The sequence below is a fragment of the Meles meles genome, chromosome 10, assembly GCF_922984935.1.
Source record: "Meles meles chromosome 10, mMelMel3.1 paternal haplotype, whole genome shotgun sequence".
NCBI classification, from domain to species: domain Eukaryota; kingdom Metazoa; phylum Chordata; class Mammalia; order Carnivora; family Mustelidae; genus Meles; species Meles meles.
The window spans coordinates 295,989-315,869 of NC_060075.1; the positions used below are offsets into that span (position 1 = coordinate 295,989).

A 19,881-nucleotide genomic window follows, 5' to 3' on the forward strand; every position below is an offset into this window, starting at 1 on the left:
GCCAGCCCACAGCTCGGCACCCTCGGCCCCACGCACGGCACGGGGCTTGGAAGGAGCCAGCACCAAGCGTCCCTGAATTCCAAATGGCTCTTGCCTGCCACTGGGTGTCCCACTGCCACGGGGCTGCCGTGGGACAACCTGTGCATTTGCCTTGCCTCGGAGGCAGAGCAAAGCCAGCTAACGCAGGACACCTTACCTTTCGGCTCCCCCTGAGCCCTGCCACCTGCCTGCCCCGTTCTACCCTTGCACCCCTGAGTCCTGGGCCCCTCAGGCTCCAAACCGGGCGCTGCAGCTGACCGTGACCCTCCCAGGGGCACACGGGCTACATCACCAACCCACTTCCTCACTGGGACTCCAGCCACTTTCCAGAGACTCTCTGGACACCGTCCCAAAACCAGCAGAGAAACCAGAAATCTCTACAACCCTTCCCCTTTGAGGTCACTCCCCTAGGGGAAGGCCCCACAGCTTCCCAGCTCCTCCTTCTCAAGGCCGAGTCTACACACTGAGGGGCTCAGAGCAACTCGTCCCCCTGCGGGTCCCAGGAGCAAAGAGGTGTGTGTGTGTGAACGTGTGGACGCGTGTGAGGTGAGTGAGCACGTGTGGTCCTGGGTGTGACCATACGTGGCAGTGAGTGTTGGGCATCCTGAGTGAACGGTGAGTGTTCGGTCATTCCCTGCCAGGAGCCTGAAGGGGCCATCACCTGAGGCCACAGCCCAACTCCAGAGGACGGGGACATCCCCTGAGGAGGCAGGAGCCCCGCCCCTCGGGCTCAGCACAGCCGCACAGAACCCGGGGAGCCCCTCGAACACTGAGGGCAGGAAAGGGCCCTCCCAGGGCGCCACAGCCTCTGGACCAGTCCTCCCGCCTCACAGACCACGCGGCTTGGCTACGGGGACAGAGCCAAGGCGCGTGTCACTCAGGCCTGTCTCACAGCCCACCCAGCAGCAGGAGACAAGCCCACCCACAAACACGATCCACTGGGAGAGGAGAAACAGCTGGGAGGGTGCGGGGCAACGGACAGACAGAACCAGGTCTGAGCCTCGGCTTCCACGCTCAGAGAGGAAAGACAACACCACACGCCCAGAGCTCAGACCTCATCCCCGGGGCAGGATCTCCAGTGACCACATCGGACCGGCCCCATCCGACAGAGGCACACGGAGGACATGCCACAGGAGACAAGGCCCAAAGCTGCATCCCAGGGGAACCTGCCCAAGAAGGGGGAGCACGGAGGCCAAGGCCGGCACACACCCAGGCTGGCCCGGCAGGAATGAGTGGACACCAAGCTCAGGCCCCACCGTGAGGGAGAACACCTGTGCCTCCCCAGGAAGCACCAAGGTGGTGGTCACGCCCACAGCTGGAACTGTGACACCCTGGGCCTGGGTGTGCCCATCTGCAGCCTCGTGGCTACACAGCAGTGTTCCCGGAGGAGGACGGGGACCGAGGAAGAGCACCCAGACCTCTCTTGGTGGCCTGACAAGTTCTCCCTTGTGGTGCCAAGGGCCCCAGCACCTGCTGCCCGGAGCTCTCAGCCCGATGGGAACAGACGCCCTGCCCTATACCCCTAAGGGATGGGCAGCTCTGGCAGGGACGGGGCCCATGGGACAGCACCCCCTCTAAAAGCAGAGAAGGCAGATGCTGAAGAGAAACCCACAGGCCCAGGAACGGGTCAGAGGCTCACCAGCTCCCTCTGCTAACGCAGACCACCAGCAGCTACGAGCCCAGGAGAAGGGCCATCTGCCGGGTCTCCACCAAGCAAGCCCAGCACCATGCCGTCCAAGTCACCGAATCAGCCCAACAACCCAGAGACAGCTGAGCCCTGAGCCCCCAGTGGCTGTCTGAGCGGCGACTGCTGAGTCCTCCCCAGCTCTCTGCAGCCCCCGGCATCCCTGCCCCGGGGTCAGGGGCCTCCTTAGCTTCTCCCCCCCAGAGGCCAGTGCTTCCTGCTCGGCTGAGGGCAGGTGCTCTGCAAAGGCCTTCCTAGCAAACAGGCCATCCCCCGGGGACCGCTGGACAAGAACAGGGCCACGACGACGCACACGTGACACACAGGTACTCACACACGCAAGCGGACACGGGCCCTCGCGCACACCTGCACACCCGCTCTCCCCGCACACTCGTCCACCTGCCGGCACACACGCTCAGCAGCCCGGACGCGTGTGCACTGCAGCTGTTCCTGGGGGCAGGGAGAGGGAGAGGCCCGCTGCGTCGGAAATTGGAGGTCTGTGTGGGTGGGCCGTGGCACCGAGGACAAGTGCCCAGCTCCGAGTGCACTCAGCCTGGAGAGCGAGCTCCCCGCGAGCAGGGCTCCTTCCTCTGTGCTCTCTCATGGCCCCCTGATACTAGCCCAGACGTCCTCCCTCAGTCCCAGTCCTCCCTGCCCACCCCGGGGGACCTCCCCCACCACACAGCAGCCTTTGGCCCTGGGTTGGCCCCTCTGTCCCAGCTCTGAGGGCCCAGTACTTCCCACTGTGGTTTGCAATGTGCCTGGAGGCTCAGGGGAACCTCAGGGTGACCAGTCTCCCCGGGGAAGCCTTGGCCCTGCCTTCACCTTTTGTCATCCTCGAGGCTTCCCTTGGCCTCTGTCCCCATACTGAGCCCTTGGAGATGTTTTGGGGAAGTGCAATAAGTCTCTTGGGCTGCTGACGTGCGGCGCAAATCGTCTGGCTCAAAAACACATCCCTAAACAGTGGAGTCCAGACAGACACACTGACCTGACCCCCGACTCACACCCCGTGTCCAGCCAGAGGCTTGGAGCCACCCAAGCCCGCTGAGGACCAAGTCAGAGCCAGTCCGACCCCCGGAGGGAGGGCCACGTGCCGTCACGCCTCGCTCCGCCTGCAACGGGGAGAAGCCACAGAGCTCTTCCCGGCGAACGCTGCTCGCGGGCTGCTGCAGGAGGGGAGCCAGGAGGGGAGCCATTCCCTTGCATCACGGCTCCTGGGGGCTGCGTCCCAAGAAGCTCCAGCCAGTATAAGGGATTCTGAGGAAGCCCCAGGAGGAGCGTCCTGCAGAGGCTCAGCCCAAGGCTGCAGCGACCCCCGCCACCTGCCCCCCCCACCAAGAGCCTTAGGCGGCGGCAATGGAGATATTGGCAGCAGACATGGGACTGACTTCGGCCACGTCTTTGGCCTTTTGGAGAGCAAGCTTCTGGTTGGCTGCTTCTTCCATCTCCTCTTCGTCCTGTTTGAACAGACCGAAGTGTGATGCGTCTACTCTCACCACGTCAGCTCTCCGCTGCCCCCCCACCGCCGTGGCCTCTAAGTCCTTCCTGCCCTCGCACCTGGGGGCTGGCAGCGGCTCCAGCCCTGAGCACCAGTTCCACACAGGCTCTCTGGCAGCCGGCAGGGACCACCTTCCATGCCTGCTACTCCAGGCAACCGTCCCCAAGAGTCTCGCCTCAAGCCCTCCTGCTGTGGGCCATCTGCCAGGGTGTCACAGCTGGTAACGTCCACCCCACTCGTGAGCTCCAGCCACCGGGACCCGGCTGCTGCCTGCGTGTCTGTCCCACAGCGTCCCCACTCGGCTCCATCAGAATGCACATCCTCCTTCCCCCACCCACTGCCCTTCGCCTGAGGGGAACCGTCCTACCCGAACAAAGCCTCTGCCCCGAAGCTGTGAGCAAAGGCAAGACGCAGAGCTGTGGCCCTGAGCCTGGATCCCGGCCCCACGCGCTCACAGGAATCAGCAGCAGCGGTGGGTCTCACCGGACCACCTCCCGGCCTTTGCGCCCCTCCTCCTGGGACCCATCAAGCCACATGTGTCTACCCGTCTCCAGCTGTGGCTGTGGCAAGTCCCTCCCTGGGTCCGCCTGGACAGCCACCCCAGTGCCTGCGTTCCCTCCCCCACCAAGCTCCTGGGGAAGACCCGCGACTCTCCAGCACACTGGCAAATACCTTGCCTCTGCCTCCCATGAGAAGGGCAGTGGGCGTCTGGGCAGACCCTCTGGTCTGACCCCAGGTCTCCAGGAAGAACCAACTGCTCTGCTCCTGGGACCTGGATGCAAGCTCGGGGCTGTGCCCGTGGGCCCACGGAGGGAAACTAAGGCCCCCATGTAACTCAGCTAGACCACCCGTATTTCCCCAGATACCCCAATCCCGAGCCCACATGGCTTCCATGCACAGTGACATTCCCACTGTGGCCCAAAATGCCCATGAATTTTCTCCTAGAGGCCCCCAAATGGCCAGAACTAAGACCGCTAGCTGCCTGCAGACTTCCCAGCAAGACGCCCTCAAGCTTCAGCTCCACGGAGCAGGCGAACTCTATCCACCACGGAACCCTGTCAAGGCCCTTCTTCAAGCTGGAGGCGCCGTCCCGGTCCCAGCCCTCCAGGCCAAAGGGCGAGCTTCTAGACTGCGCACAGTTGATTCCCACTTAGAAAGGAATGTGGTGCTGTAACACACTGTGGGAACGTACAGGAAGGACCCGGAAACCCTCCAGGCAGACACAGCGGGGTCTCTGCCTGCCCCAGCTGCCAAGTTAGGGGAATTCCTGAATTGGGGCAGGTGGCCTCCAGGGGCCATCGCACGGGCTGTCTGTGCATGGAGACAGGGCCCCAAGGACATGGCTTCCTGGTGTGTCCTCACTGCTGCACAGCTGGTAAAGACCGTGAGAACTTCAGACGCAGGCTCACCCCCTGCCCCAAGACAGCCAGTGCTCAGACCACCAGGGCTCCTGGGCACCACCAGTTCTTGGGGACCCGGAAATCCGGACCCCAAGATGTGCCCTGTGGATGCAGGCCCCCTGGCCCCGCCCCAGCAGCCCAGCCAGGAGTCTCAGACTGTCACTCTCAAGCAACTTCTGGATGGCCGAGCCCCTCTCGCCCAGGCTGACATGGAAATGAGCAGGCGGGCGGGACTTCCGCGTCCTCGGAGGGCAGCAGCCAGAGCAAGGGAGGCATCTCTACCCACAGGCCCCAGCACAGCCTCAGCCTGGGCTGGGAGAAGAGGCAGTCTGAGCAGAAGCAAAGGAAGACACGGGACTAGGCCTGCCCCCAGCAGGAGCCCATCTTCCAGAGAGCAGGGAGGGGCGGCGGGGGCCCTGCGGGCCTGTACGGTCGGGAGCCCCTCTGCGGACAGCAGACTCGTCCCGCACCCGCCCTCCACGCGGAAGGCCTGCGTCTGGCTGGGCCCCAGGACAGCAATGGTGTTGCCAGCTGTGTGGACGGCAGCAGACACACGCAGGGCTGTGCACGCGGTGAGCTCCAGCACACGGGCACGCGCCCAGAAAGGGGCACACACCGGGCACGCACTCTGCCGAGAAAGCTGGCACGCGGGGCCTCTGCCGCAGGGGGCCTGAAGGCGGCCGGACCCTCCGCACCAGGAGCTGGGGCTCGTTCAAAGCACAGGCCTGAGGCCGGACCGCGGGAGAGCAGGCCGCCCCCTCCACGGCTGTGTCCTCGGGAAGGAAACCACAGGGGAGGACATGTACAATCACGCCGCCCGCCAGGCTCCAGGACGAGAGATGAGTTCAGAGGCCGCCCGCTGGGACGAGAGGCCGTCCTGCCGAGTCCCAGCCCCGCCGACAAGGACGCGGCAGAGATCCTGCCGGCGCCAGCCAGGCCCGGCCTCGCAGGACAGCACCGCCGGCGACCACCCCGGCTCACCCGGCACACTCAGCACTGACCACCGGGGCCCCTCACCGCCCAGGGACGAGCACAGGGACCCCACGCCTCCCTTCAGGGTCTCCATCGCACGCGTGCCTCTGGCTGAGGGGACACCTGCCACTTCATTCAGCCACGTCTCCTGCCACACGTCATGGTGCTTCCCCCCAGGCCAGGAGTCTGCCCCCCACTCCTCAAGGCTCTCTCTGGGCGGCACCTCTTGTTCCGGCCACTCTCTCCAGGCCGTGGCTTCTCCACGAGCTGCCCCTCCTGCCCCGGCGTCTCTCGCGCCCCCTCCACACCGTCACCACACCCCAGCGGCAGCCTAACTCCCACCTGCCTGCGACCTTGAGGAGACGCTCCAGACAGCGGTCACCTGAGCCCTTAACCCTGAACTGGCCCTCCGCGGGGCCCTCTGGGTCCACGCAGTGGGACATGGGTGGCTGCCCCACCCCCTGCCCCTCCTGGGCTGTGGGCCGTGTCCCTGCACACGTACCTTGGTCAGTTCCTGAGCGTTGGCGAGGTTGTCCACGGCAATAGCCAGGAAGACATTCAGCAGAGTGTCTGGTTGGCTCCAGCTAAGGAAGGGAACCTTCTGCCCCAGCCCGAGCCTCCCACAGCCACAGCCCAGCTTCCCCCGGGCAGAACTGGGCCCCCCTCCCCTGACGAGACCTCAGCCTCCTTCCCTTAGGGGCCACATGCCCTCCGGGGGCCCTCGCTCTGCCGGCCCGTCACCCAGACACACAGCCAAGCGAGCGGACCGGGCTGCCGCCTCTTCCCACAAGCTCCTGTCCTGTGCGCCCCGGGGCAGCATGTCCCCAGGACCAGCCCGCCCCTGCACTCTGTTCCAGCAGACCCAGGCCCTCCCCCGTCGCCTCGTCCCTCAGCACTGCGGACGTTTGGAGCGGGGCGACCCTTTGCGTGGGACGTTGGGCACCCTCTGTGATGCCCTGCCCAGCACCAGGGTGCAGCAGCCCCTCCCCAGGGCAATCACGCCATCTCAGACCCGGCCGGTGTCCTCTGGGGAAACGGTCACCCCAGTCAGAGCCCCGGCACAGAGCTCTTTCCCCACAGGCCTGGGGACGCACCACCCCCAACCCAACCCAAGGGCAGCTCTTTCTGCCAGGGCCAGCCTTGAGGAGCAGCCGGTTTGTGGAAGGCCAGCAGCGGTGACTGGCTGCTCAGGACCCAGTCTGGCAGGGAGATGCCCCCGACACTCAAGGGGGCCCATGTACCCAGTACCACCTCATAGGCAAGGCTGCTCAGGGCTCCAGCATATCAGAGGAGGACGGGACGCGAGGCTGGGGTCCACTTCCCCACACTAACCCAGCGACGAGCACCTCGGAGGCCTTCCCACACCTGGAGAGCGGGTCTAAGGCCAGGACCCAGAGCTCAGGGCCCAGCCGGAGAGATGCACAGAGGCAGAGGGAATGACGCACGTTGGTCAGCACGAGGCCTGACCACAGGCACCCCAGCCTGACCGTGCAGGGTCAGGATGAGCTCCAGGCCACAGCTCGGTCCCGGGGGTGGGGGGCGGCACCTCCTTCCGACAGCACTCATTCCCCACCCCACCCCCACCATCTGAGTCAACACTGCAGGCTCCTGCCCTCTCCAACAACCCTGTCAGCCACCCCCAGGTCCCACCCGCCTGCTAAACAGTGAAACAAACACTCCCCCCCAGTCCCCCGACTTCTCCTTGCTGGGTTTCCTGCCCCCACGAAGGCAGGGCTCCCTGCCATGGGGTCCGGAGCTGACGGATGGTGTGAATGGAGGCCTGCAGGGTCACGGGTCCCAGGCCAGCGGAGAGCCAGCCAGGCAGGGGCAAGGAGAGACAAACAGGGTCAAGTGTCCAGGAGTGCTGTGGGGAAACAGGGCAGAGCCATAGGGGCTTTAGGGCGGTCTGGAAGAAGATGAGTCAAACCTGTGGGCCAGCCCCGCCCTTTCTCCAGCCCCATGGGGTATTAGGGCAGGTCGGACTCGGCACCAGCGCTCTCCTGGGAGCCCGAGGCATCGTCCTTGTGGGCTGGAAACTGCACGTCAACCACTCTGTCCCAGACCCTGAACTAATCCTAACCCTATTCCTCTAGCCTTAACCCTTACCTTCTAAACCTAAACCTAACCCTCACCCTAACCCTCCAACCCTCACCCTAATACTCTAAACCTAACCCTAACCCTAACCCTAACTCTAACTGTGACCCTCACCCTAACCCAAACCCCTAACCCAAACCCTAACCTTCCCTGTCCTCCTTCCACCCACTGACTCAAGCCAGGGCTAAATCCAAGGACAGGCTGGACCTCTGTCCCCGGGTACAACCAGGAAGACTAAGCAGAGGGAGAGAGGAGAAGTGGAAGGGGCCCACTGACCGCCCTGCCACTGATGTCTCCAAGGCCTCTGGCTCAACCCCGCATTTCACGGGACCCTGGGAGGGATTCTGAATTCCAGGCCAGCTGGGTGGGGAGTACTCGGTGACCTTTGCATCCCCACATGTCCAACCTGCCTGGCCTTGCATCCTGAGCCTTGCTCCCCGGGATAGGCATGGCTCTGGTGCTCAGCAGACTTCGGGGACCCAGAGCACGTGGCAGAGGTGAGGGAACAGGGGGGACCAGACAGGGACTGCGCCATGGGTCGCGTACACATCCACCGCAAGGCTGGGTCACGGTCCAGGTGCTGCGTGCAGGTCTCCTGGGCACACCTGGCCGTCTCGGAATGGAGGTCTGTGTGCCTGGGGCACCTTTCCCCCACCTCAACCTCCCCCTGGAGGAACGGCCAGATTCAAGCATTTCCATGTCCAAGCCTCAGGGACAGTTGGGAACCTGGGGTCAAGAGAGGCAGGGACCGGCCCAGGACAAAAGACGGGTACAGAGTCCAAGGAGCAGAGCTTCCCTCCAGTCCTAGGCAAGCCCCGACCCTCCCATGAGGTCTGCTTGGAGGGTGAGAGCCTCTCAGATCCTTGGGGAGAGCTACCCACCCCGTCCCATGTGGGGACGTGACCTCGGGCCTCCCCAGACAGGGAGAGGCGACTGCTTGAGCGTGCGAACATACACACACGCACGCACACACACAGACACACACGCACAGACACACACACACAGACACAAACACACACACACACCCCACTCTGCCCAGCTAGGGCTCAGAGGGGGAGACAACCTGGGAAAATGGTGGGAAACAAGGCGGATAAGAAGAAAGAGGTTGGAGACAGCTGGGCCATGGGGTCAGGGGCGTCAGGACTCCTGGCAAGGACCGAGATCCTTAGCATGGGGAGGGGAGACAGGAAGGGCTGATGGTCAAGGGGTCCCCAAGGGGCCCAGGGGCTTTGCCAGGGCACTGGGTGAGGACAGGGTCTGGGGCCTGGTGTCCTTCACCACCCCGGACACCTACCCTGGAAGTAGGAAGAGGTCAACCCCCCCTCCCCAGTGTGGACAGGGCTACACCGCCAAAGGCCTCCCTTTACTCTTCTATCAATGGGGCCATAGAGACGAGCTGTCCCTAGGCTCCCACAGGCTTGTCGAAGAGCCTGTTGGCCTTGAATCTCTCTCCCTGACCCACTGTGCTCCCAGTCTTGGGAACAAGATTTGGACAACCTCGAGGTCCTTCTGAGCAGAGGACAGCCTGCAGGCTTGGGGGGCTGACATCGTGGGCTTGCAGAATGTGGCAGAGCCCTAGAGCCCTGGTCTGGGGACCAAGGTCGGGACCCTCCTTGTTGCAGCCTCAAGGGCCCCATGTGCAAGAGGTTCCAGAGTCAGTGCTCTGCTCAGGGGGACAAGGCCTTAGCAAGGAACCAAGCACCGGCCCAGGGGAGGGAAACAGGGACAAGGGAGACTTCTGAGGGTTCTCCCATCACCCCTGGAGCCCACAGATCCTGCTCCTGTGAGACACACAAAACCAGAGACAGAGACAGACCCGGAGACAAAGTCAAAGACAGAGACAGACCCCGAACACAGGAGAGAGGGAACCAGGAGAAGTCACAGACTTTCCTCCATCGGCTGGGAAATCACCGCCAAACACTTTGTCCCCTTCTCAGTCCCACGGGCCATCCACCCTGGCGGGACGGATTCGGGAATGCCCGGGAACCACGGTGGGGGCTGTCCGGCACATGGGCGCAGACGAGGCCCTTGGCCCTCAACCTAATGGGAGCCCCTGGAAGTCTGTGTCACCACGGTCAGACTCCATGAACTGCCACCTTGCCACGGCTGATGGGACCCAGGCAGAAGGAGGGTGGCTTTGCCTGGATCCCAGAGCAGATCCAGGCCCCTCTGGGCTGTGCTCCATGCCCCCGCCCAGCCCCTGGCTCGCCCGTGCATCGCCAAGGGTGTGCACGAGCCTCCCGGGAGAGCGGGTACGGAACGTATGGAGAGGTCCCACCCCTGATGGCATCCCCAGAAGTAGAAGCCAGAACACCCCCAGTGTGCACACGGGGAGACTGGGGAGGCCCTGGGAGCCACAGGGTGCGTCCGCGGTCCCAGTCCTGGGCAGGAGCCGGAGCAGGAACCCGGTCTGAACCCAGCTCTGGGCCCTCACAGCGGGGACCACAGCTGCACCCAGGCCTCCCAGGGGCTGTGGGTAGGCCGTGTGGGGGTCACTGTAGAGACAGGGCATGGGGTGGGGGGTGAGCCTGGAGCAGCTGGGGGAGGGGCGCCCTCAGGGAGCTCCAGGGTGAGGAGGAAGTCCCGTAAGGAGCCCCCAGGCAGCGGTGACCTCACTTCCCTGACGACACAGCCCAACGGAATTGGAACCCACGTGTCCAGGCACCCACGTTCCGGAGACAACCCCCTGCCCAACTCATTTCTGCGGAGATCCCCACAGAAGCGACATGTTCCTCTGTTGCATACCCAAGTCCAGAGGAGGCGAGCAGAGGAGAGCTCGCCCGCCAAGCACATCCCCTCACTGCGGAGGGCCTGGCAGGGCTCCCCGACGCCTCTGGCCCTTTGGCAAGAAGAATCGAAAGGTGACCCCGGGAGGCTCCGAGTCAGACAGCCCCACACCTTCCGATCCACCCGTGTCGCCCCAGGCCTCCTCCGTGTGTGTGTGTGTGTGTGTGTGTGTGTGTGTGTGTGTGAAGAGAGCTCATCGGGGGTGGACACGCCCCGAGCAGGAGCAGGCTGATGAGGGGTCAGATGCCTGGTGGGCAGGTCATGTTCACACCCCAGGTTCAGGCTGGCTACGTGGGATGGGGTGTGGGGGCTGCGTCCTTCTGCCCGGGGTTTATCCTGAGACCCTGCAGGGACGGGTCCCTGACCCAGGTGCGGGGCTGTGCACGTGCAGGTCTGCGTGTGATCCGGGAGAAGCCGGGGGACTGGGCAGGAGGACGGTGGGTATGGCCGGGCAGGGCTCTGCGGCCTCTTGCACGCTCCCCGTCTCTGCCTTGGCAGGCCACGGATGAAAGAGGAAGGAGGCGGGAAGACACGCACTCCTCCCTGACCCTGGAGTCCCCGGTCCTGGGAAGGCCTCCGGTCCCTCCCAGACCACGGTCCCCGCTACTCCATTGGACTGCGGTCCTGGACACGGAGCCCACGGAGGCCAAGGCCGAGGGTGAGAAGGCTGGGATGGGGTGCCTGGGGCTGTGTGGGGAGGGGTCGGTGATGGGCCCCACAGGGCGAAGCCCCCACAGGCTGGCGTGGGGCCGGGAGCCACGACCTGGCTCGGAGCACCCAGGGGGCGGCCTGCCGTCGGGGAGACGTCCCGGGGAGGGTTCCTTCGTGGCTGCGGCTTCTCCGGGAGACCCTGGGCTGTGCTCGGTCTCTGCCAAGCCCCAGGGAGAGGCAGGCCCGCGGGTGACCTTCTCTCCTCTCACAGCTACTCAGGCGGAGAAGCTAGACCCACTCCCAACCTCAGCAGCTCCGGAGGGGGACATGGTGACGGGAGAGACTTCGGCGGGAGACCGGGAGCCGACAGGGCACCGGCCGCCTGCCCACGGAGGTGCTGATGCTGTGCAGGGAGAGCCGGCTCCTGCTCCTGCCCCCAGCCCTGCTCCTGCCGCTCCCCCTGCCCCTGCCCCTACCAGAGCTACCCCCACGTCCCCTGCCCCTGCCTGTGCTCCTGTTCTCGCCCCTGACCCAGATCCTCCCTTGGTCCCACCGCTTCCCTGGGCCTTCACAGGGCCCCTGTTCCTGCCCCAGACCCAGCTCCTGCCCTTGACCCTGCACAGGCCATCACCCGTGCACTTGTCCCAGCTCCTGCTCCTGGCCCTGCCCCTGCCCCTGTCCCTGCCCCTGCCCCAGACCCAGGTCCTACCCCTGTTCCTGCCCCTTCGGTTTCCCCTTCCCATGCCCCTGCCAGGACGGCCTCCCCTTCCCCTGCCTGTGACCCTGTTCCTGCCCCAGACCCAGCTCCTGCCCTTGACCCTGCACCGGCCATCACCCCTGCACATGCCCCACTTCCTGTTCCTGCTCCTGTCCCTTCATCTGCCCCTGCCCCTGTCCCTTCTCCTTTCCCTGCCAGGGCCACTGCCCCTGCACCTGCCAAAGACCCAGGTCCTACCCCTGTTCTTGCCCCTGCCTCTGACCCTGCCAGGACGGCCTTCCCTTCCCCTGCCTGTGCCCCTGTTCCCGCCCCAGACCCAGAATCTGCCCCTGCTTCTTCCCCTTCAACTGCCCCCTTCCTGTCCCCTGGCCCTGCCAGAACTACTGCCCCTTCCCCTTCCCCTACCTATGCCCCTCTTCCCGCCCCAGCCCCAGCCCCTAGCCCTTTCTCCTGCTCCTTTCCCTGCCTTTGCCTGTGCTCCTGTTCTCGCCCCTAACCCAGCTCCTCCCTCGGTCCCACCGCTTCCCCGAGCCCTCATGGGGCCCCTGTTCCTGCCCCAGACCCAGCTCCTGCCCTTGCCCCAGCTCCTGCCCCTGCCCCTGTCCCTTCTCCTTTCCCTGCCAGGGCCACTGCCCCTGCCCCTGCCCCAGACCCAGGTCATACATCTGTTCTGGCCCCTGCCCCTTCCCCGGCTCCTGCCAGGACGGCCTCCCCTTCGCCTGCCTGCGCCTCTGTTCCCACCCCATACCCAGACCCTGCCCCTGCTTCTTCCCCTTCAACTGCCCCCGGCCCTTCCCCTGGCCTTGCCAGGACCACTGCGCCTTCCCTTGCCCCTGCCTATGCCCCTGATCCCGCCCCAGCCCCAGCCCCTAGCCCTTGCTCCTGCTCCTTTCCCTGCCCTTGCCTGGGCTCCTGTTCTTGCCTCGGACCCAGCTCCTGCTCTGGATCCTGCGCTGGCCACGACCGCTGACCCTGCCCCCGCCCCAGTCCCAACGCCTGCCCTGGCACCTGCTCCTGCGGGGCTCCCAGACCCGCATCCAGAGCCCACAACTCTGCGGGGAGATCTCCCCGTAAAATTACCCTCCGTCCCGTCCCCTGACCCCGACATCCCCGCAGAATGTTTCCTCCCCTCCCCCTGTGTTCTTCCTCTCCTCTATGGAGTCACCGTCCTAGTCGCCTTCCATCTCCTCTATGCTGTGTATTATTTATTTTAAATAAAAGTTCTTGTTTTCCCTTGAACACGTCATGAGCATGAAGGACATTCCCAACGCTGCGCCACCACACCCCAGAACGTCGCTGCAGGAGAGCTCCTTCCCCAAAGGAGACCCTGAGCCCAAGCCCTCCCTGCCCATGGCTCCCCCGGCCTGGCCCCTCGCAGCCCCTAAGTTGCTTTCTCTTTCTGTTCCTGCACGTGTTCTGGAGGTTTCTGGAAGTGGAATCCCTCAACGGGTGCCTTTGTGTCTGCCCACCCACTTTCAAAGGGCATTCGTTTGGTTTTTTTCCCTGTTGGACAGAGAATTGCCCTTATTTGATGTTGAAGCGCAGAATGGATTACAGAGGCGATGTCATCCTGGGCACCCCTTCAGGAATTCTGGGCACAATCTTGGGGCCAAGGCCCCTGTTCCTGCTGGGACACCCCAGTCGGTCCCCAGACAGGACACGGCTGTTCCCTCCCGTGGCTCACACAGAAACCAGGGAAATGCAGAAAGCCGGAAGGCACGCCGCAGAGGGCAGACGCATTGCTCCCAACCCTAGGCCAGAGAAAGGTTTCCCATGGGTCTGCTCCAGTCCATGCTCCGAGTCACCGGGTCCCACAGGGACAGAGACAGGGACAGAGACCAAACACGTGCAAGTTCGAGGGGGAGGCTGGGCACACGGGGAGTATGTGTCCGGAGATGCAGGAGCTCCCGGGCAAGGACTCGGGCAAAGGAAACCCTGGGGAGCCAGCGCTGGTCACCCTCAGACCGGCAGGGGTCAGGTCTGGGGACCAGCAGCCCTGGGGAGAACGTGAGGAAGCAGAGGTCCAAGGCAGGTCCCCTGGAGAGAAGGGGGACAGGCACCCCTGTCTGGGACCACCGTGAGCCGCACCCGTCCCAGGCCACAGGTGCACCGTTCACCTAGCAGGGCTCAGCCCGGACTCACCCCCAGAAACTCTGGCTCGGTCGTTCACAGACGTGTTTTCAGGAGCAGCTGGCACAGCGGTGGTGGAAAGAGCAGGGACTGGAACCGTGTTCATGCCCAAGGAGATGGATGGGATCGTCCTCCCAGTCCTCATGACCGAATGTCCCGTGGCTACTTTCTCCGTGTCGTCTGGGGCACAGGATCGCGGCAGCACCTCCTGAGACCCCACGCCTGCCACGCTGCTCCTGGAGACATTCAGAATTGTTTAAGGAGGAGGTGGAGAGGATCCGGGATGACAGAGGGCCGAGGAGAAGGAAGGTCAGCACTGGGCGGACAGATGGACCAGCCCCGAGCCATCATCCAGGGCCTGGGTTGTGATTTCCTCGGACTTCACCCAAAATAATGGCCCCTGATGTGTGGACTGGCTTCTGCAGTTTCACTCCTTCCCTCCCTCCCTCATCTATTCACTCCATCACTCATTCCCCCCTCTCCTTCCCCTCCACCCCTCCCTTCCATCCCGGACTCCATTCTCCTTCCTCCCTGCCTCCCTCTCTGCCTCTCTCCCTCCCCACTCATCCTCCTCCTTCCCTCTCTCTCATACTCCCCCGTCCCTGCAATCCTCCCTCCCTCTCTTTCCCTCATTGTCATCCTCTCTCATGCCCTCCCTCATTCAGCAGAGAATCTGGGGTCCCTGCTCTGTACTGAGCACTGGGGCTTCATCATTGAGCTCCCCTCAACCCATGTGGTCACATCCACTGTGGGAGGTGACAGGGGGTAGTCCTCAGGGCTCGTAGTGGTGAAGAGCACCAGGAATCTGCTCCTGAAAACAGAGGCCCATTTCACAAAGAAAAGAAAGGAAACACACATGCTTAGCATTTCCTCAAGAAAAATCTTGTCCTGAAAAATGATGAAAAGTAAATATATCCTAGACTTCATGCAATGTGACTTCTAATGGCCCATACACACTGATTCCTAGAAGCAACAAACAGTAAATCATTCAATTTTGACTGAGGGTTTGTGACACAACTTTTCTGACCAAATGAGAGCATTTCAGCCAACATCTCCAGGGCCTCTGAGGTTACCCAAAGGTCTCTGTGATCCTCTGACTCTTCCATCAACCTCCTGGGGAAGCTCAGCCATGTTGCCTTCCTTGTGTCCTGCCTGTTCTGGGACACTTCTATGGACCCCCACCCCCTGCCAGGGCCTCCCCCACCAGGGCTTCCCATGTCCTGTGGACTGGTGTCCAGATCCTGTGCTGAGCACTTGAGCCCGGTGCTTTGCACAAGGCCTATATGCTCCCTCTGGGGTCACTTGGCATCTCCCATGTAGTAGCCTACATCTTCCTGCACTGGGTCTCCTCTGACGAGTCTGTGAGGCCAGCCTGTGCCCATGGGCATGGAAGCATGAGTCCAGAAGGTCCAGATGATCTGCTCCCAATCCCAGCCTGTGGAGCCTGGGTCAAGAGTGGTCCCCAAGCAGAATGCAAGTTGGTGTAGCCACTTTGGAGAACAGTGTGGAGATTCCTCAAGAAATTAAAAATAGAGCTTCCCTATGATCCTGCAATTGCACTGCTGGGTATTTACCCCAAAGATACAGATGTAGTGAAAAGAAGGGCCATCTATACCCCAATGTTTATAGCAGCAATGGCCGCAGTCACCAAACTGTGGAAAGAACCAAGATGCCCTTCAATGGACGAATGGATAAGGAAGATGTGGTCCATATACACAATGGAGTATTATGCCTCCATCAGAAAGAATGAATACCCGACTTTTTAGCAACATGGACGGGACTGGAAGAGATTATGCTGAGCGAAAGAAGTCAAGCAGAGAGAATCAAGTATCATATGGTTTCACTTATTTGTGGAGCAGAACAAATAACATGGAGGACATGGGGAGATGGAGAGGAGAGGCAGTTGAGGGAAACTGGAAGGGGAGATGAACCATGAGAGACTATGGACTCTGAAAAACAACCTGAAGGTTTTGGAGGGCCGGGGGGTGGGAGGTTGGGGAACCAGGTGGTGGATAATAGGGAGGGCACGTATTGCATGGAGCACTGGGTGTGGTACAAAAACAATGAATACTGTTACGCTGAAAAGAAAGAAAGAAAGGTCCCCAAGCAGAGGACGACTTGGGTCTAAGGAGCCTGAGGGAGGACGTAGCACAGTGAGCCCACAGGAGAGTGAGCACGGTGGGGGCCTGGCGCTCAAGCCAGCTGGAAGACCACACCCCACTCACACTTGCTCTGCCCCCAGGGCTGGAGGTCATCTGGTATCTGCCCTCCCAGGCTGCAGGCCAGCAGTGACTGGCCAGGGAGGAGGCACCGCTGGTACAGGAAAGAGCCCTCTGCAGAGAGGAGGGGCAGGGGCTCGCCCAGAAGCAGGTGCACTGGGGAGGGCTGAGGGGGCATCAGGAGACAGCAGTGTCTGCAGCTGCGGTCTCCACACAGACCCCCTCCTCAGGCTCGGCACAAGCTTCTCTGGACGGCCTTTGTCCCCCAAACACAAAGGCTGACTCAGGCCCTGCCCTCAAGCTCCCACTCCCAAGCCTTTGCATTCAGCTCAAGTGACAAGAAAGGGCCAATTGTTCAGGTGGTGTTGGGTGCACCGAGACGTGTGATTTTCTGGCCCACACTGTAACACTGCTGGCATTTTAGAGATCTCAGGGCTTTGATTCAAGAACTGAAAACGGAAAGCTCTCTGAAACGTGCCCTCAGCGGTACCCTCACTTTCTGAGCTCTTCAAAGCTGCAGATTGGTTGGGATCATCTTCAGGCTGAGAAGGAAGATGAGGGGCAGAGGGGACTGAGGAGGCTCGGCGTAGACAGGAAAGGTCTGAACCACTCCTTTTGGGGGGAAGTGGTTCAGCTCCAGGCTCATGGGGACAGACCTTGAGGCCATTATGCTACATGAAATAAGCCTGTCCCCCAAAGACTGATACTGAAGGACCCCACTTGTGAGGGACGGAGAACTGAGTCATAGAGGTGGAAGGAGCTAGTGGGTGCCAGGGCTGGGCAGGGGAAGTGGAGGTTTAGAGTTAGGGTGAGTAGAGTTCAGTTGGCGGTGAGGACAGAGTTGTGGCAGTGGATGGCGGTGGCAGGTCCAGAAGAGCGAATGTACTCATTCCCACCGAACTGACCCTGAAACGTGCTTCATGATGTCAGTTACGTGTTTGTTACACCACGCTAGGAAAGAAGTGAGGCAGGAGGTCAGGGCCATCGTGAGTCCCAGGAGGGCCCTGGAGCGGGGATCCTGTATCTTAGTTCTCACTCTCACGCTCCGCCCCTTGTTGGTGACAGCTCACAGCAGGCACTCAGTGAATGCTTGCTAAGACACAGCGCAGGCAGATGAGGGCACAAGGGCAAAACCACCGGTGGGCACGGAGGAATCCCAACAGGACCTGCATCCAGATGGAGCCGGTGCCCCCATTTTACAAACACCAGCACAGAAATAGCCATTTAAAACCAAGGCAGGAACCACATATAGCCCAGAGGGTTCCATTCTCCTGGAGGCTGAGCTATCGGCCACAGCCAAGTCCTCTGGCAGTCAGGGGACTGGGGGTCTGACAGGTGGCTCGTCACACGCTTGACCCTGAAGCCCCACGGGACTGGGAGGGAAGACCCAGCCAGGGCCATTCTGGCTCCACGGCGGCTGCAGGGCCACTCCCAGCCCCACCAAGATGTGTCTGTTCAGAACCAGGGAGGAAACCTTTTCTCTCGACTGTTCTTTTTAAAGATGATGCTCAGATTGACACAGAAAAACATGTGACATAAAACTGGAGCCATTCACAGGGCCAATGACCCAGAAGTTATCAAAATGTAGTGACCACAAAGAGAGGAACTTGTGTCCCCGGGCAGGCCTCCCGTATGCAGGTGTGGCTGGGGCCCTGGACATCTGGGCCTCACAGTCTCCCTCAAGGGGACCGAAGAAGGAACCTGCTCTGACGGCTCCACTGGCCTCATCCCCTGATGGACATGGGGGCAGCCCCTCGCGTGTTCCTGGTGTCCTGGTGATTCTTGGGCACAGCCATGTATCTCAGCTTCTCCATGATGGGGGAAGGGGTGGTGGGTAGCCCAGCAGCTGTGGATCCCACAGATCCTCCAGCATCCACATGTCCCACGGGTCCTCCAGGACAGCCCAGCAGCCGCGGGTACCACAGGTTCTCCAGGGGACAGTGTAGCAGCCACGGGTCCCACAGGTCTTCCAAGGGACAGCCCAGCAGTTGTGGGTACCACAGGTCCTCCAGGGGACAGTCCAGCCACTGCTGGACCCACAGGTCTTCTGGGGATAACATTTTGGTGAGTTTATGGTTGAGCAGATACCTGCTCAGTTGGCTCTTGTCATGCCACATGGCCTCCATCCCATTGGCCAGGTCGCCCCCATCACATGGTGACAGGCCAAGGTCAGTCAGTGAACCTCCACCACCCATACCCCCAAAAAAGCCCCCATGTAGTAAATGTTCCCTGATCCCTGGGGATGTGGGCCTGGGACTACGGCTGGCACTCGTAGCTGAAGTCCTTGCAGGCTACCCAGTAAACTGGGGTACAAGGTGCCAAAGAGGGGGGGCAGGAGGTCCACACCCATGTGGTCGTAGACCTTCAGGTCTGCACCTACACACCGAGTCGTCCACCTTGCGGAGGAAGTGCTGCTCGCAGAAGCAGCCGAGCATCACCATGTGCTGCACGGACACAACCTGCCAGTGCAGAGAACCACAGACCTCGAAGACCACCACCCTCCGGCCCTGCTGGGGTGGGGGGCGGGGAGCACAGGTCCTGGCAGCCAGCTGGTCAGTGAAGATGTAGCAGGTGACCCTGTGTCTCACCATGAGGACCACTATGTTTCAGCCCTCCTAGAGGGGCACATGGGCCTGGCAGCCGGCTGGTCAGTGCAGACATAGTAGATGACCCTGTGGCCACCATGATGGGCTTCTCCGCTGTCTGCAAGAACAGGTCCAGGAAGCCCATGTAGCTATAGGGACAGGGGACAGGGTGTGAGGAGGCTCACGGACAGAGCTGGCAGCAGGACCCCAGAGCTGGGGGCGGTGAACATGTGCACCTTCTTCAAGGGGGCAGGCTCTGGGCTGTTTTAAGCAACAGCCACTCTCCCAGGCCTCCCTACCTCCTGCTCCCAGAGGCCTGAGGCACCTGTGGGAAACCACACTCCTGGGTGCCCACAGAACAGAGGGTCCCCATGGGAGAGGTGAGGCTGGAGAGGGGAGGCAGGAGGGGAGAAGACCACAGATAGACCCAAAGGTTATGTTCCAAAAAGATCACTCTGGCTCCTGGAGGAGAATGGGCTCTGTGCCGGCGAGGACAGGGAGACCCTAAGCCTAAGGCAACCCTAACCCTAACCCTAATGCCCATCCTAACCACTAATATCAACCCCAATGAAATCATCACAAAATCAGCAAAATACATTCCTCTACCTTTCTTTAAATAAACGTGAGGAGCCTGATAGGAAAATTGCAAAACCAAGAGCTCACGGATACACTGTGCGCCATAAGCAAGTGTCTCTTCACAAACATCTCAAGGGTTGTTCGATAGAGTGAAACAATGTTACCCACAATGAATGTTTAAGTAAAACCGGTGGTCGTATTAAGTGCTGCAGAAAATGTTAACCAAAATCCATGTCTGTTGCGGATACAAACACTCACGAAAGCAGGAATGGGGGCAATTTTTCCGTAAACCTACGGCAAACACCACGTGCGCGTCTGAAGGCTGCCGGCTCCACTCTGCACTCCGGACCGAGGACCGGACGCCGGTGCTCAGGGAGGGACGGACACGGGGACCCCTCGGAGGAGGCGTCTGGGACACAAAGTCGGATGCGGCTGCGGGGCCGAGGGCAGGGGACGGGGAGTCGGTGTCTCGTGCACACGGTCCCCTCGGGCAGGAGGAGAACGTTCTGGACAATGACGTGCGGCGCG

The 19,881-nt window shown here is 61.9% G+C and overlaps 1 protein-coding gene across 1 annotated transcript in view; it reads right to left on the reverse strand.

The window, feature by feature from the left end:
* The window catches only part of LOC123952112 (voltage-dependent N-type calcium channel subunit alpha-1B-like), a 109,289-nt gene extending 90,902 nt beyond the window's left edge, over window positions 1–18,387 (reverse strand). The window contains 3 exon segments of the mRNA XM_046021348.1: window positions 3,059–3,180; window positions 6,096–6,194; window positions 18,052–18,387. Coding sequence (XP_045877304.1) covers window positions 3,059–3,180; window positions 6,096–6,194; window positions 18,052–18,387 — 557 coding nt within the window.
* Between the last annotated feature and the right edge of the window lie 1,494 nt (window positions 18,388–19,881).